At 42.4% G+C, this 13,342-nt stretch overlaps 1 protein-coding gene across 8 annotated transcripts in view; it reads right to left on the bottom strand.

The window, feature by feature from the left end:
• Window positions 1–7,836: 7,836 nt before the first annotated feature.
• Window positions 7,837–13,342, bottom strand: part of FAM13B (family with sequence similarity 13 member B) — a 46,008-nt gene continuing 40,502 nt past the window's right edge. For all 8 annotated transcript variants that reach the window (XM_032702635.1, XM_032702634.1, XM_032702637.1 and 5 more), the window contains 4 exons: window positions 12,176–12,259; window positions 11,907–12,079; window positions 11,399–11,500; window positions 7,837–10,238 (listed from right to left, as the gene is read on the bottom strand). In XM_032702635.1, the coding sequence (XP_032558526.1) occupies window positions 10,115–10,238; window positions 11,399–11,500; window positions 11,907–12,079; window positions 12,176–12,259 (483 nt within the window). In that variant the 3' untranslated portion in view covers window positions 7,837–10,114. The remainder of the gene's footprint in view (window positions 10,239–11,398; window positions 11,501–11,906; window positions 12,080–12,175; window positions 12,260–13,342) is intronic.

Below are 13,342 nucleotides of genomic sequence, written 5' to 3'. Positions count from 1 at the left end.
ACTAAAACCAAATAGACTAGAGTGTTTTTATGAGAATAAATTAGAGGCAAATAAAATTTTAAATAACCAATATCAGCTGTGACTCTTCCTTGGTCTGTTAAAAGCAGCTTTTGGGTGTCTGGCATCAGCTGCAGCCTGGGAAAGATGGATTCTTACTCTCCTAAGCCTTCCACTGGTCCCCTCCCCTGTCTGCTCCCACTGTCATTTGTCATCTGACATCTGTAACCTGTTTAGTATAAACTAAATACTGACACCCCCTTAACACTAAACATGTCAGTAAGGCAACAGCAATATTTCTTCTCTTTGCACACTTGACCCAAAAGCTGTCCTGTATAATATAAATCATTAAGGATACCATGTCTTCCCTCCTTTAATCAAGGAGTGGTTGTGACTTGTCTCACTGTTGAGACTCAACAAGCTGTTGATTTGAATCATCCAAGTGGTTTGGGTGCTGCTATTCACAGCCTCCTTGTTCAAAACAATACTAAACACCATGAAACCTGATTTTGCCAAACTCCAGTCAACCAAAACTGAAGATTTTTCAACTGTACTTGCTGTAAGAGGGTTGAACTAGCCTGAACTCCTCACAGAGGTGCACCGTGCTCATCAGCAAACCCCATGGGCATCTTCCACAGGGGAAAAAAATGAGGCCTCAGCTTTGCCCTACCCTGCTGTACCATGAAATAAACCCCCAAATCCGAACTGACTATTAAAATGCCAGCAAAATCCTGCAGTTCTACCACCACACTTCTCCTCTGGGCTGCCCAAGTGATGAAACACTCCAAGACAACTCCCCTGATGCCCTTTTGCAGATTGGAGCTGATCAGGTGTAAACCCGTACCCAGCTTGCCCATGGGCTCCTTCAGAAGGTTGGAAGGTTCACATCCTTTTCCTGACAGACCTCTCTCTGTACACACAAGTCATAAATAACTGAGGTGACTTCAACCCTTTACCAGCCATGAGTGTGTCAGCTGCACCTTCACTCCTTACTCCACTTGTCACCCGCCCAAAAGCGTCACTTGGGTCGAGGTGGCTCTGACTGCCCTTCCCAGCACAACTGAGTGACAGCTGAGATGGCAGAGCAAGGTTGGAAGCTGTTGTCATCCTCTAATTCCAGCCTGTGAGCAGCCCCTCTTTGCCTCTTCCCTCCAGTGAGGTTCAGCAGGGTGAGCACAGACATGAGTGACCTGAGCAAAGTCCCAGCTCTGGGGTGATATCACAGCACAATGTGAACCCTCCCAGACAGCAACAGCCACAGTTACTAGGAGTGTTTGCTGTTGGGAGCAGCCCAGAATCACCAACTGAAAAGAGGCAACAACACTTGCTCCATCTACCTGTATTTCCACACTTTTTTGGAAGACTTCCTGTGCATATCATTAAGTCTGACTTAGTCTAAGGAATGAATCTGAGCAAGTAATAATACTTGAGCACAAAAATGGTTTTGAAAACATAACCAAGCCCTTAATGCCACAATCCTACAGTTAGTAGCAACCATGAGTGCGATTAGATGAGCTTTTCTCTTGTTCACATTGAGATAAACCATGGATTTGGTTTTGTGCCAACTTCATAGATGAGTATTTGGCATGGGAAATCTACAGCAGAGAGACAGGAAGAACTGGAAACAGCGAGCCCAGCTGAGCAGAAGCACATGTTAGTGTTCTTATCTCCTCTGACATCTCTGGAGAAATCAATTATAGGAGGCCTGAATTTAAATCACATGTTTATAAATTGGAATCATGCTAAAACACTCTGGACTCAGAGCCAAAGGCCTGCTTCACACACTTCATTTAGCACTGATACAACACAACAGAAGAACACGTGAACATGCCTCAGTAACAATGAACTGTGTAAACCAGAGATATTTCATTTAAGGCAGTGGAATAAGGTATTAAAGTAATAAACTGTCTGGCCCATGCTGGGTGAAATCCAGATTCACAAGCAGTTGTGGTTTTGTGAGTGTACTGAGTAAATAAAAGAAATGGGAATATCTTAAGGCTGCATATCTTGTGAGTGCTTCATGTAAAGAAAAGTGTTATTCCAAGGTCTGGCTTAAGTGGTCAGTTGTGAATGCAGAAGAGCACAACAACTAACAAGGATTGTATAAAATGAAAGTTCAAGTTTACCTCAGTTCAGCTTCCTTCCATGAGCTGAGCTGCTTTGTTTTCCCATTTCTGATAGATGAAAACACACCTCAACCTCGTTATCCCCAAGGAATGGGGGATCTATGGGCTGGTACAGCAGTGGAAGATGCATCTTCACCTCACCTAAATCAAAGCAGGAGAGTGGGGAGAAGTTGTTGTTTCTCAGGCAGAACAGCTGGCTCAGGAAAGGAACCTGAGCTGCATTAATCACACACATGTATTTGTATTTCATATCCATAAACCTCTTCTGGATTATCAGGGGACCTCTTACCTTTACCATGTGTAGAATCCAATTTACAAGGCATGGTGTTTCCATAAAGACACCAGGGAAGGCTGGTCACCTCAGGCACGTGCAGCCACTTTTCTCAGGTAGCAGCTGGCAAGACAGTAATTCATCAAAAATGCAGAAATTCAGTCAATGCAGGGAGAAGACTCAGATCCATCCTTTCCATTTTTTTGGCAATAGTTGGTGTCTGGTCTGTACACTGGTTGCTGCTGGCTGTTGGAATAGATTTCATAGCCTTTTGCAAGGTCAAAGACTGGATTATTAGTCCTTATTATTACCAATATTAGGAAAATAAGGGCTGAGGTGATTTAAAGGGATGGTCACTGATACCAGCCCCCTATTTTTATCCTGCCACTGAGGGTGCTCTCAGCTCCTCACAGACCTCCCACCCTGGTTCAGCACCCAAACTCTTCTCTGGCCTTGCTGTGGGCTGGCCCTGGCTCTGTGTCCTTCCTACTCATTACCCACCTTGTTTGTTGTAGCCCTAATCCTTGTAGGACAGGGATGTGCTGCTGCACAGCAGAGATAACACAGTAACACTGGAATGTGTGTGGCATGAGACAGAGCACAAGCCCAGAATGATCACAGCACAGTTACAAAAGATTTGGTCGATAAAGTCTTGTATGTACATCTTATGGCAAAACATCTAAAAAGCTCAGGTTCTTCAAATCTAAGCAAGAACCTCTGAAGTCAATCCAGTCTTTTCTGTGTAAAATGACAGCCTGAAGAGAGGGCAGGGAGCTGCACTGGAATTTCACTGGCTTCTGCTTTCCTTCAGGATCCATCCTTGCCTCCAGCATCTGCACTGGAAAAGTGTCCCTGCTAAAGAAGAGCTGCTGGCTGATGCCCAGGTCTATCCAGACTCCTATTTCCTTGCATCCTGGTAAGTCCTTTACACAACAACATGTTGTGAACATGCTGACAACATCATCTTTCCTCAGATAAAAGCATTGGCTTGTGTTCCCTTCCTTTGTACTCAGGAATCACAGTGTTTCTCAGACACACCATAAATGCTCACTTTTACCTTTTCATGGGTGAGTTGCAAAGGTGAAGCTAAAAGGGAGAATCCTGTTTATAAGATTCCAGAAGAGTTTAAAATTACCTCCTCCTCATAAACACGGGTCACACAAATTCCAAGCTCATCTTAAAAAAAAAAAAACAAAACAAAACACTTGTATGTGGGCAGCTGTTTCCATTGGAGCAGCTGGGAAAGCACTCTGGCCAAGCATCCTCCTCAAAGTCAGCCTTATCCTAGACCCAGTATTAGGCAGATGTGAGCTGTACAGACAGCCTGGCTGTAATAGTTGTAGCCAGGCACAATTTTGTAGCCAGAAGTTATGAAAATTTTTTAACAGCAGAGGAAGGTAGAATGTGTCTGAACTTGATTCAGAATGGCTCCATGAAAGGACACCCAATTTAATGGCATTCTTACCTGTAAATAGATCTGCTGATCTCTGGACAGAGAGTGAAAACTTCTCTAAAATTAGAGTCTACCTTTGTTCCTAACCAGGTGCTCTTGGGGCCAAACCAGTGGAGACAGTGCTAAAGAAAAGGTGGGTTTTATTCTTTCCTATGTTCTTAGAAACTGCTGACTGTATTTTGGAAGTTGAAGAATACAAAAGGAGTCACAGTTGTCCCCGCTGTTACTTACAAAAGCTATTTCTCCACAGGATACTATTTTTAACACCATAGAAATAATAAAAGCTAGACTTATAAACAAAGAAAAATCACTAATTATGCCCCAAAAGTCAAATGGGAGCTTACTCAGGCCTAGATCACACACTGAACAGCAGGGTGAGACTAGTGAGTTTTAGCAATGGTATAAAGTTGTGAGCTGGGCATTTGCCCAATTGTTAAACAGAAACAGATGTATGAAAAACAAACGAGTTTCACAGCAATCTATTGGGTCACAGGCTGCATCTGCAGCAAGAAGAAAGATTACTGCAGCTTCCCTTTGCTTTACAAAAAGTTTTTCAGCAGTCTCTGGTAGTTCTGTAGCTGGGGTAAGTCTATGCAAGTACTTCTACAACATATTTTTTACAAAATTACTTCTACAAGAAGAAAGGGAAAAGTCCCCAGGCTGGTTGTAAACACCACTGCACAACAATGCCTGCCATCCCTCTTGGCTCTGAAAAGAAATGTGTATTTCTGTATCCTGACCTTTTGCAAGGGCCAGAAGGAAAAATCCACATTTTAATCAGATGGAGAACACTTTTCTCCACAGAGCTGCCCATCTCTTTTCCTGCAGGAGAGATTGTGCTCCTGGTGTCCCAGGCAGCTGTGCTGGCTTTGTCTGGGTTTTTTTATCCCTTTTTTTTTTTTTTTTTAGCCTCTCTGGTGTTGAATAGAATCCTTTGGAGTTATCAAAGCTACAGGAAGGGAAAGAACTCAGTCAAAGCTCAGAGTTACATCTCCACTGCAGAAATTCCAGCAGAAAGTGTGTGGGAGTCTGTTCTTGCAGATGTTCTTCCCACTCCCAGGCAGCTGCAGCCATAGGTGAAACCCTCACCAGTGACAACCTGAGAGGCAGAAGATCTACACAAAGTCAATGATTTTAAGATATTTTAAGTGCTTTTATACCGGCTGACAACAGCTGCCCTCAGGGAGGGAAGAATTTAGTAGAGGGACTTGTAAGGAAAATTAGTCAAGAGTGAGGTGGGACAAGAATTTAAAATATTGTCACTCTTTCAGCACATCTTGTGGCTGCCCAGGGAGGGAGATAGAGACTGTAAGACCTTGTACTTGTGAAGCATCTCAGGACTCAGACCCTTGGCAGCTGATGGATGAGCAGAGGAAGTTTGCAAATGCAAGTTTGAGGGCAGTGCCACCTCAAGGCTTTGTGGCTGTGTTTGTGTCTTCTGGGCTCTCCAGGCTCACAGGTCCCTTGGGGAACAAACATCACTAAAGCAAAGCTCAGGGAAATGCTGAAAAGCATTCAGGAGGTGAAGGATGCTTCAGGCAGGAGGGCACAGCAAAATGTGTGAGCTCAGCTGGTAACAGAGATTGTTCACACAGGTTAAATAAAAGCAAAGTCCTCCCTCCCTGGTTTTTTTTCTATTTCTGGATAAGAACAGCAGGACTGTTAATAAAGGTATAAAACACTGTTGGTTCTGTGTCTTTTCTCTGAACATTTCAGGTGCTGCTTTTACTCTCAGAACTGCCCAGCCCTGCAAATGCCTGGATGACATTTATTCCTCTGCCTTGTTTTGGGGCTGCTGTGAGACACAGCTGTGTGACCAGGAGAGCAGACCCCGAGCACTGGCAGCATCCTGGGCATGTTCCAAACCCTCCTCTCCATAGCCAGTGATCCCTCCATCCACACATAGTCCCACACAGGGACCATCAGCCCTCACTTTCCCTGACTGCTTCCTTCGGTGGTGTATCAGCTGCCAAGGTTAACGCTTATTTCTCCACAATTCCCGTCCCAGGCACCTGCTACCTTCAGAGAAAAAAAGAATGAAGTTATGCTTTCGGGAAAAAACCCAAATCTCTTTTCCTTGGATAAGCCAGTCCCAGCTGGAGGCACCAGAGGGCGCTTCGCTTCACCCTTGAGCCGGCCGGAATTCCCAGGACATCCCTTTCATTCCTAAATCCATCTATACCCGTTGCCCGAGGGACAAGGTGTTATGAGAAAACCTGGGGTTCAGCACTGTAATGTAGTACCCTCTGCACCCACAGTCCCTGCCCCGGGGGAGTTCTGCTGTTGCACAGCTCGGTTTGTGCATGACACACCGTCCCCAGCCCCCAGGGCATCCTAAATCCTAGATAAGTCCTACAAGAAGTTCTGTTTTAAAGCCCAGGTCCTGCAAAGCACTATCACACTACTACACAGTGTCTGGTCTCCTTGTGCCAAATGCCAGTGTGGAGGAGCAGAGTCACAGAGAAGGGAGCAGACAGGCATTCCAGGGGATGCAGGAGGATTTCTCCAGCCCAGCAGCACAGGTACCCCTGTCAGGGTTCACTGGTCTTGTACTTTGGTCTCCTGGCCAAGCTGAGCCAAACCACCCACTCTCTTCTCAAGGGACTGGTTTAAAATAAAACCCCTCTTCCCTTCACTTCCAAAGGGGTCTGGTTGCCATGCAGTACCCCAGGACACTTGTCCCAGAAAACACAGGTCACTGATGACGTGTTTATCCTGATTACTCAACAGCCTGAGAGCCCGGAAAGCAGGTGTGTGGCACCTCCAGCATGTCCAACCTTTCCTCCTCCTGGCAGCCCCTCTCCTACCAGGAGCCTCAAAATCTTTAGACAGTTACTCACCCAGAACTTCCCAAAAGAGCTTTCAGACACCCCTTAACCTCTCCCACCCTCCTAACAGCCCGCCTGGCTTTCCCCTGCAAGCCCTGTGGTAACACAGTAGATCAGGCAAACCTGTTTGAAGAGGACAAGCTTGGAATACTTTAGATTTGCACCATCTCAGAACTGGTTCTTCAGAAAAAAAGATTTGTCCCAGTATCACTGAGCTTTTTGCACCCTCAAAAACATGCTTCTCCCTCATTTTGACTAGTGGTATTCAACATGGCTATTTTCCTCATTAAAATCTTCCTAGTTCAATGCACATGGATTTGCAGCAGTTCCCACTACACCACTATTTGAGGGAATTTTGTTTTCTCATTAGCATGCTGATCACAGAAAACTTCTTTGAATAATAACGGAATTAAGGAAAAACGGGAGATTGTAGAACAGATCTGTAGCAACCTTGTTCATCCTTTAAGTCAAATGTCCTTAGAGTTTGTTTTTTCCCCTCAATTTCAGAGAAAGGCCATGTGAACAGAGGGCAGGTTATTCTGTCCCACCCCAAAGAACATGCCCAAGGCTGCTTCCACCTCCTCCCCCTCATTTGCTCCCTCAACTTCCTGCTATTTCCTTATTCCCATTTACCTGCAGGGCCACACATCCACAGAATCTTCACCTTCAGTTCTTCATTCCCTGACAGGCCTGAGGCTGAAGAAAGGTGGATTCTCACGGAATTCAACACAAGAGTCAGTTTGAAGGACCTTGAACACTTCTCATATACAAACTCACAACAATCTGCTGTGAAATAAAGTCTGGTTGAGATGAAAAGCATCCTCTGGTGTGTTCAGCAGCGTGTGCAGCCAGTGTTTTCTGACCACAAACAGCAGTAACTGCTGTGATACTGATTTCAAGGCTGGGAGATCATTATGGATATAGAGACACAATCAAACATGCTCAGCTGAAGGTGCATTAATTAGCCCAGTAACAGCTGATTCAGCTCTCAGCCCCATCGACTCCCAAACTGCAGCTGCTGGGGCAGGAAGGAGCGAGACTCCCGGTCTCTCCTGCATCATTCCCAGCAGGAACTGAAGCCCACACGGCACCACGAGCCCAGCTGCCAGTTCAGATGGCAGTGGAGGAGAAAGCATGATGAGAAACAAAGATATATGACAATAAAGGTTAAGGTACTTTTATTATAAAAGTCTATACAATGAGCACCAGACATAGCAATGCAATTATATCTGGTTTAGTTATATATATTTCATATCTATATATCCATATAGATATATAGGTTTTGCTTTTACCAAAGTAAAACTGTTATATCACAAAATGCCTAGTTCTACCATTTATTTATTGCTCAACAAGGATGGCACAAAACACACTCAGCATTAACTGTTGCCATGCTTATCTACTATACTGAATAAACAGCCAAACACTGCATAACAAACACAAAGCAGCTGTTAATTCTGAATTGGAACCAGTCTGATCACTCACTCACTTATAAAAATATTGGAATCATATAGATTTAAGCATTATAAAGGAGGAATATATTATTTAAAACATTTAAATAGTGCATATTGACATTTTGCATGTGGTATATAAAACACAAACATTCATGTACAACACTATACAGTACACATTAGTTTCAATGTTTGGATACACCCGTGTCTGCAGACTGATAGAAAAGGAACTGAAGTGTACATTGCACAATGGAACTGAATAAAATTGGTAAATGGTCTCAAGACTAGTTTAACCTCATAATTCTCTAAGGTCCCAGATCACTTTGCAGGTTAAAAAAAAAAAAAAAAAAATAAAGGCATACCACCAGTGCTCAATAGTTTTAGTGCTTTTTTTTTTTCTGAATTCCAGAATTACATGCCTACAAGCAGAGTAAAACAAACCAAGGAGTATCTTACAGTACACAAATGAAATCTGAGCACTAAAAATCCTACTTGCAACCTATTTCATATGCTTCATGACAGAACAGCAAGTCTCTGAGGTTACATGCGAGCCATTTCTTACGTCGTGAGAAAGTTCGTTTTTGGTCTTTCATAAAGCGGAGTGAATTCATAGCTATGTTGATACCAGCCAGTCATAAAAACATGCAGTTGAGAGGAGGTGCATGCAAAACGTGGCCACAATCAAACTGATACACTGAAGAAAAAAAAAAAAAAAACCAAACAAAAAAATAGAGAAAGCACCAGCTGAAAATGAACATTTTGATTTTGCCAGCTCGGAAACGGCCGCGTGTGGCTGCTGCAGAGCGTAAAGCCAGTAGCTAAATCATCATTCAGCACAGCAGATGTGATAGTCAGAACATTATTTAGTTTCAACTCTGAAGCTAAATCATGCAAGGCCCATAAACTGTGTTGCTTACATCGTAAGGGTTAGATAACTTATTTTTATTCTCCAACTGTAAAACAAAACCGTGATAAACAGCAGTAATCTTTGCACTCCCGACCGACGCTCAGCCTGTGGTGCGTGTTAACTACACTGATTTTAGCCCTTGACACCATACTTATTTCAGGTACAGTGGGATTTTAACTGTCCTAAGCCAGCTCCTTTCTGCTGGAGCTACACCAGTCTGAGTGCCATCAGACTTCCCATACAGCAAAGTGTTCTTTGTGTTCCTCAAATCTTCCGAGAGCGGAGGTGCGTTATCCAATTCAGCCAAAACACTACGTCACCACTGGGTGATAAACAACAACCAGGGAAAAAAAAAAAAAGAAAAGATCAAATGAACACCAGTAACATAAGTCCTGTAGGCAGCATGTGATTGAACTTTTCAGTTTTCCAAGTTTTAAAAGCCACTAAGCAAAGGTCACTTTCTGGTTCGTCCACCGTCATCTTTATCAAGGAGGAGACGTGACCGCTAATGAGCAAAATCCAGAGACGTTAATTATTACTGTGAATAGGTGCAATTTAGAATATCAAAACCTAAAGTTGTTCCACAGCAGTCCTTTGAAAGGAATTTCAGTCTGTTTAAGTGTTCCAGGAATAAGAGCTGTACCTTTAATTTGCTGATTTTTCCCCCCCCCCCCCCATCATAAAAAAATAGGCAAGAGGAGTAGTTCAGTGTAGCATTATGGTAATTAAGAATTTCTTCAATAATGCAAAAAGTTGGTAATAACAAAAGTCTCAAAGTTCTTGAATGCTAAAGTGAAAAAAAAAAAAAAAAGGCTATGGTTGTTTTGGAACAAGATGGATGCATCTGGAATACAAAACTTTGATGGAAACTGTGTTTGCTAAAGTTGGATAGAGCAGTCTCAGAAACCTTACTTGCTCTCTGGACAGGACCTGCTTACCCTTCAGACATGTCCTAGTGGCACCACAATAAAGTGCACAAACTGGATTCTTTCAACAGTGCATGACACATGAACACAAGCACCCAACAAGTACAGGGGTAGTATATGGAAACACCATGTTACTCAACAGGTTGGAGGAATAGAATTTAAATGGATTTTGAAGAATCTTGTTTGCTGATAAGGACTTCCAACAGCCTCAGTTTGGCTTTGATTTTCTTGTACTCCCTGTACTCGTCAAGCATTGGGACCCGATCTTCTTTCTGTACGTTCCTGGAAAAAGAAGCACATCAGAATTTCAACTAAACCCTCCGTCCTGCAGCAAGGCAGACACAAAAGCATTTTTGTCATGGAATGAAAACACTTTTGGCAGCTTGTTCACCAATAATAGACACTAAGATATATTTTAGTTCACTGCCATCACCTAAAAAAGTGAATTGTAAACCCAGCAGCATTTATTCAGCACAAGTGCTGCAGCATTGTGTGCTAATTGTTGTCTAAAGCTCTTTTGGGGTTTTTATTAACAGGATATGAAGGCTTTGATTTCAGATCCTCTGTACAGATTACAGAAAAATACAAATAAATTTAAGTCATTTTTACTGTATGTAGAATGACCCACAAATTGACAGCACGGAATTATTCTTATTTAAGACTGGAGTATAATGAATTAATCTAATAATCTTATTAACCTCATTATTTGCCATTGAAGTCAAAAGGAGTTAAGTGCCAAATTCAGTAAGTGCACAGTGAAGCCACATTACTGGAATTTGTGTGACCAATGGTCCAGGAGTTTGTAGTTTAGGAGAAATACTGGAGAAAGGATAGACAAGTGAGAACATCTGCAAGTCAAGTAGTTTGATTGATCCCTTTGACTGACCTCTTAGGAGTGTTGTTAGTTTTCTTCATGAGGTGAGACACCTCAAAATACAATGGGCAGCAATTCAATCCAATTCATGACAACATATATTCAAATAAGAAGCCTAAACTAACTAAGCAATAAAAAGAACAGTAAAAATTATATAGTCCTTTTTGGTAAAGCAAATATCCACTGTCAGGACTGACCTACTGGAACAAGGGAAAAATAGAAAAATTTACCTGCCCTTTGTTAAAAAAAAAGCATGAGGGGGTTTTTAATATAAAAATGTAAGTATTTTTAAGTATTTTTAAATGTTAATTTTTTTTTAATGGAAAAATCTCACTTTTCCCATTTTAATTACTATGCTTTATGACTGCAACAGAGGAAGCAAAATCCAGGAGCAGGCTTCCTCCACTGTTAAAAATACACGAAGTTATCTCCTTCAGGAGATTATTCATAGCAGAGATCAAAACAGATCAGATTCCATTTGGCAACATCCATAGAGAAAGTTAAAAAAAAAAATACTTGGCTGCATCATGAGGCTGCTGCCCAGCATCTGGTTTTGTGCTAAACAAACCTTCCATTCTGCTGATAAAACTCCTCTTCAAATTCTCGTAATGTCTTACGTAGCTTCTTTTTCTCAGCTCTGGCTTTCCACAGTTGCTCCAATAATTCAGGCCTAAAAATTGCAAGAGAAAGAAAAATACTGTTGGCCATACAATAGAATTTAAACTCCTCAAAAACAGTTGAGCTAGCTGCACTAATAATTCATGTGTCTGGCTCAGAAGGAACATGCTGTCTGTCTGATGGTGAAATATTGAGATCAAACTGCTATTAACCAGCAGTTAATAAAGGGGTAAAATTTTCTGTCTACACAGCTCAAGGTTGAAGAAGGTTTAGAAGATACTAAACAATTCACTGAATACAAAAGGATCTTAGACACGTCAGAGCAAAGAACACTCTTCCAATCCAAACATTTCCTGAGAAACGCTGAACATGTCACTCCCTTCCACCCAGCATCACAGATTTGGTACCATTGACTGTCAGTACAATAATTGCAGCTCCTAAAATTAAATCCTCCATACATGGAAGCAGCTCGGGTGCTGGACAGCCTCAGGTCCCGGGTCAGCTTCTCTTGACCATCTTCAACATCAGACTCAGAGTTTTCAACTGGGCTTAGAACGGGCTGGGTTTGGGCAGCAGTTTTTAAGATATCATTCAGGTCTGAAGACAAACCATCACTTTCCTCCTCTTCTTCCTGAAGGTCAAAGCAGAAGTTCAACATAAATATGACGTACTTCAGTTTCCTATTACAAGTGCTGGGAAGTATTTTTTAAAAGAGCACTGGACATACCTTAATTTCTTCAAAAAAATGGGCAGTTTCACCTTCAATAATGGGCTGTAACATCTGCCCCCGCCTCTTGGTTGATGGTGACCCCTGCAAAAATGGAAGTTTGTTTCATTACGTGCAATTAGACGTCAAAAGCTGTTTGAAGTCACAATTTTGTTCAAGTCACCCAATACCTAAAGGTATTTCCTCTTTCAGATGAATAAGACTGCAAACATACTTACAAAGCACAAACAAAATAACCACACAACCCATAAAGCTCAGATGCCCAAGGTATCCTTGACACAGAAGTAAATCTTGAAGCTTATTATCTATGTAAAAATACTCTTCTTTGGACTTAAAAAGCACTCGCTCTCTCCATGTTTTGTAGAAGATTCATAAAGCCCAGTGACATCTCTGAATTTCATATTTACTCTTGTTCCTCCCAAATCACACCTCAGTTACTCAAGGCCAGAGCTGGTTTTTATCTCCTGCCAGGCATACACTGGGTCCAGACCACTCTGAAGCCTGGCAGTTGGAAGTGTGATGTCAGAGATATCTCTTGCCACCTCAGAGACAAAATCCTCTGAAGTCCAGCCTGAGCCAGGTGCCCCTGTGCTGTGCAGGTGTCACTGTGAGCTGCCTGGTGCACACATGCCACAGTGCTCTGCTCATCCATTACCCCTGGACAGCAGGAGCAATTCCAACAGATGGACTCTGAACAGGAGAAAGGTGGAACATAAAAGCCACACAGACAATGACCTGTCAAAAGACTTTAGTTCATGAAAGGTAAAGAGTTTCCTGCTTCTCTGGATGTTTGCATACAGCCTTCAGTGCTGTGGAACCACAATACCATGAGAGATCTCATGGAATCAACTGTCATATAAACTAAAAAAATCCATTCTTGAAATACCTGGCACTGAATACACCTACCTAGAACTACCACTGAACAACCCTTGGAAATGACAGAGCCCCCCATATCTCTTATAGGTTTCAAAAGGCCTGTGAAAAATATTTTACAGTTGTTGCCTACAGCACAGACTAGGAATTGTGTTACCAAGGTCTCTTTTGGTGGGCTATCACCCATCCCTTTATTTCACAGCCAAAAAAAAATAAAAGAACAACTATGATATAGTCATAGGGCTACCCAGAATGTAAAATGCATCTCAGCTCAAGAGTCAGATTTTTGAGGTG

Source organism: Chiroxiphia lanceolata, chromosome 15 (genome assembly GCF_009829145.1).
Source record: "Chiroxiphia lanceolata isolate bChiLan1 chromosome 15, bChiLan1.pri, whole genome shotgun sequence".
Taxonomy (NCBI): domain Eukaryota; kingdom Metazoa; phylum Chordata; class Aves; order Passeriformes; family Pipridae; genus Chiroxiphia; species Chiroxiphia lanceolata.
Note: the sequence above shows the minus strand (reverse complement) of the source record. Positions and strands in the feature narration are given on the sequence as shown.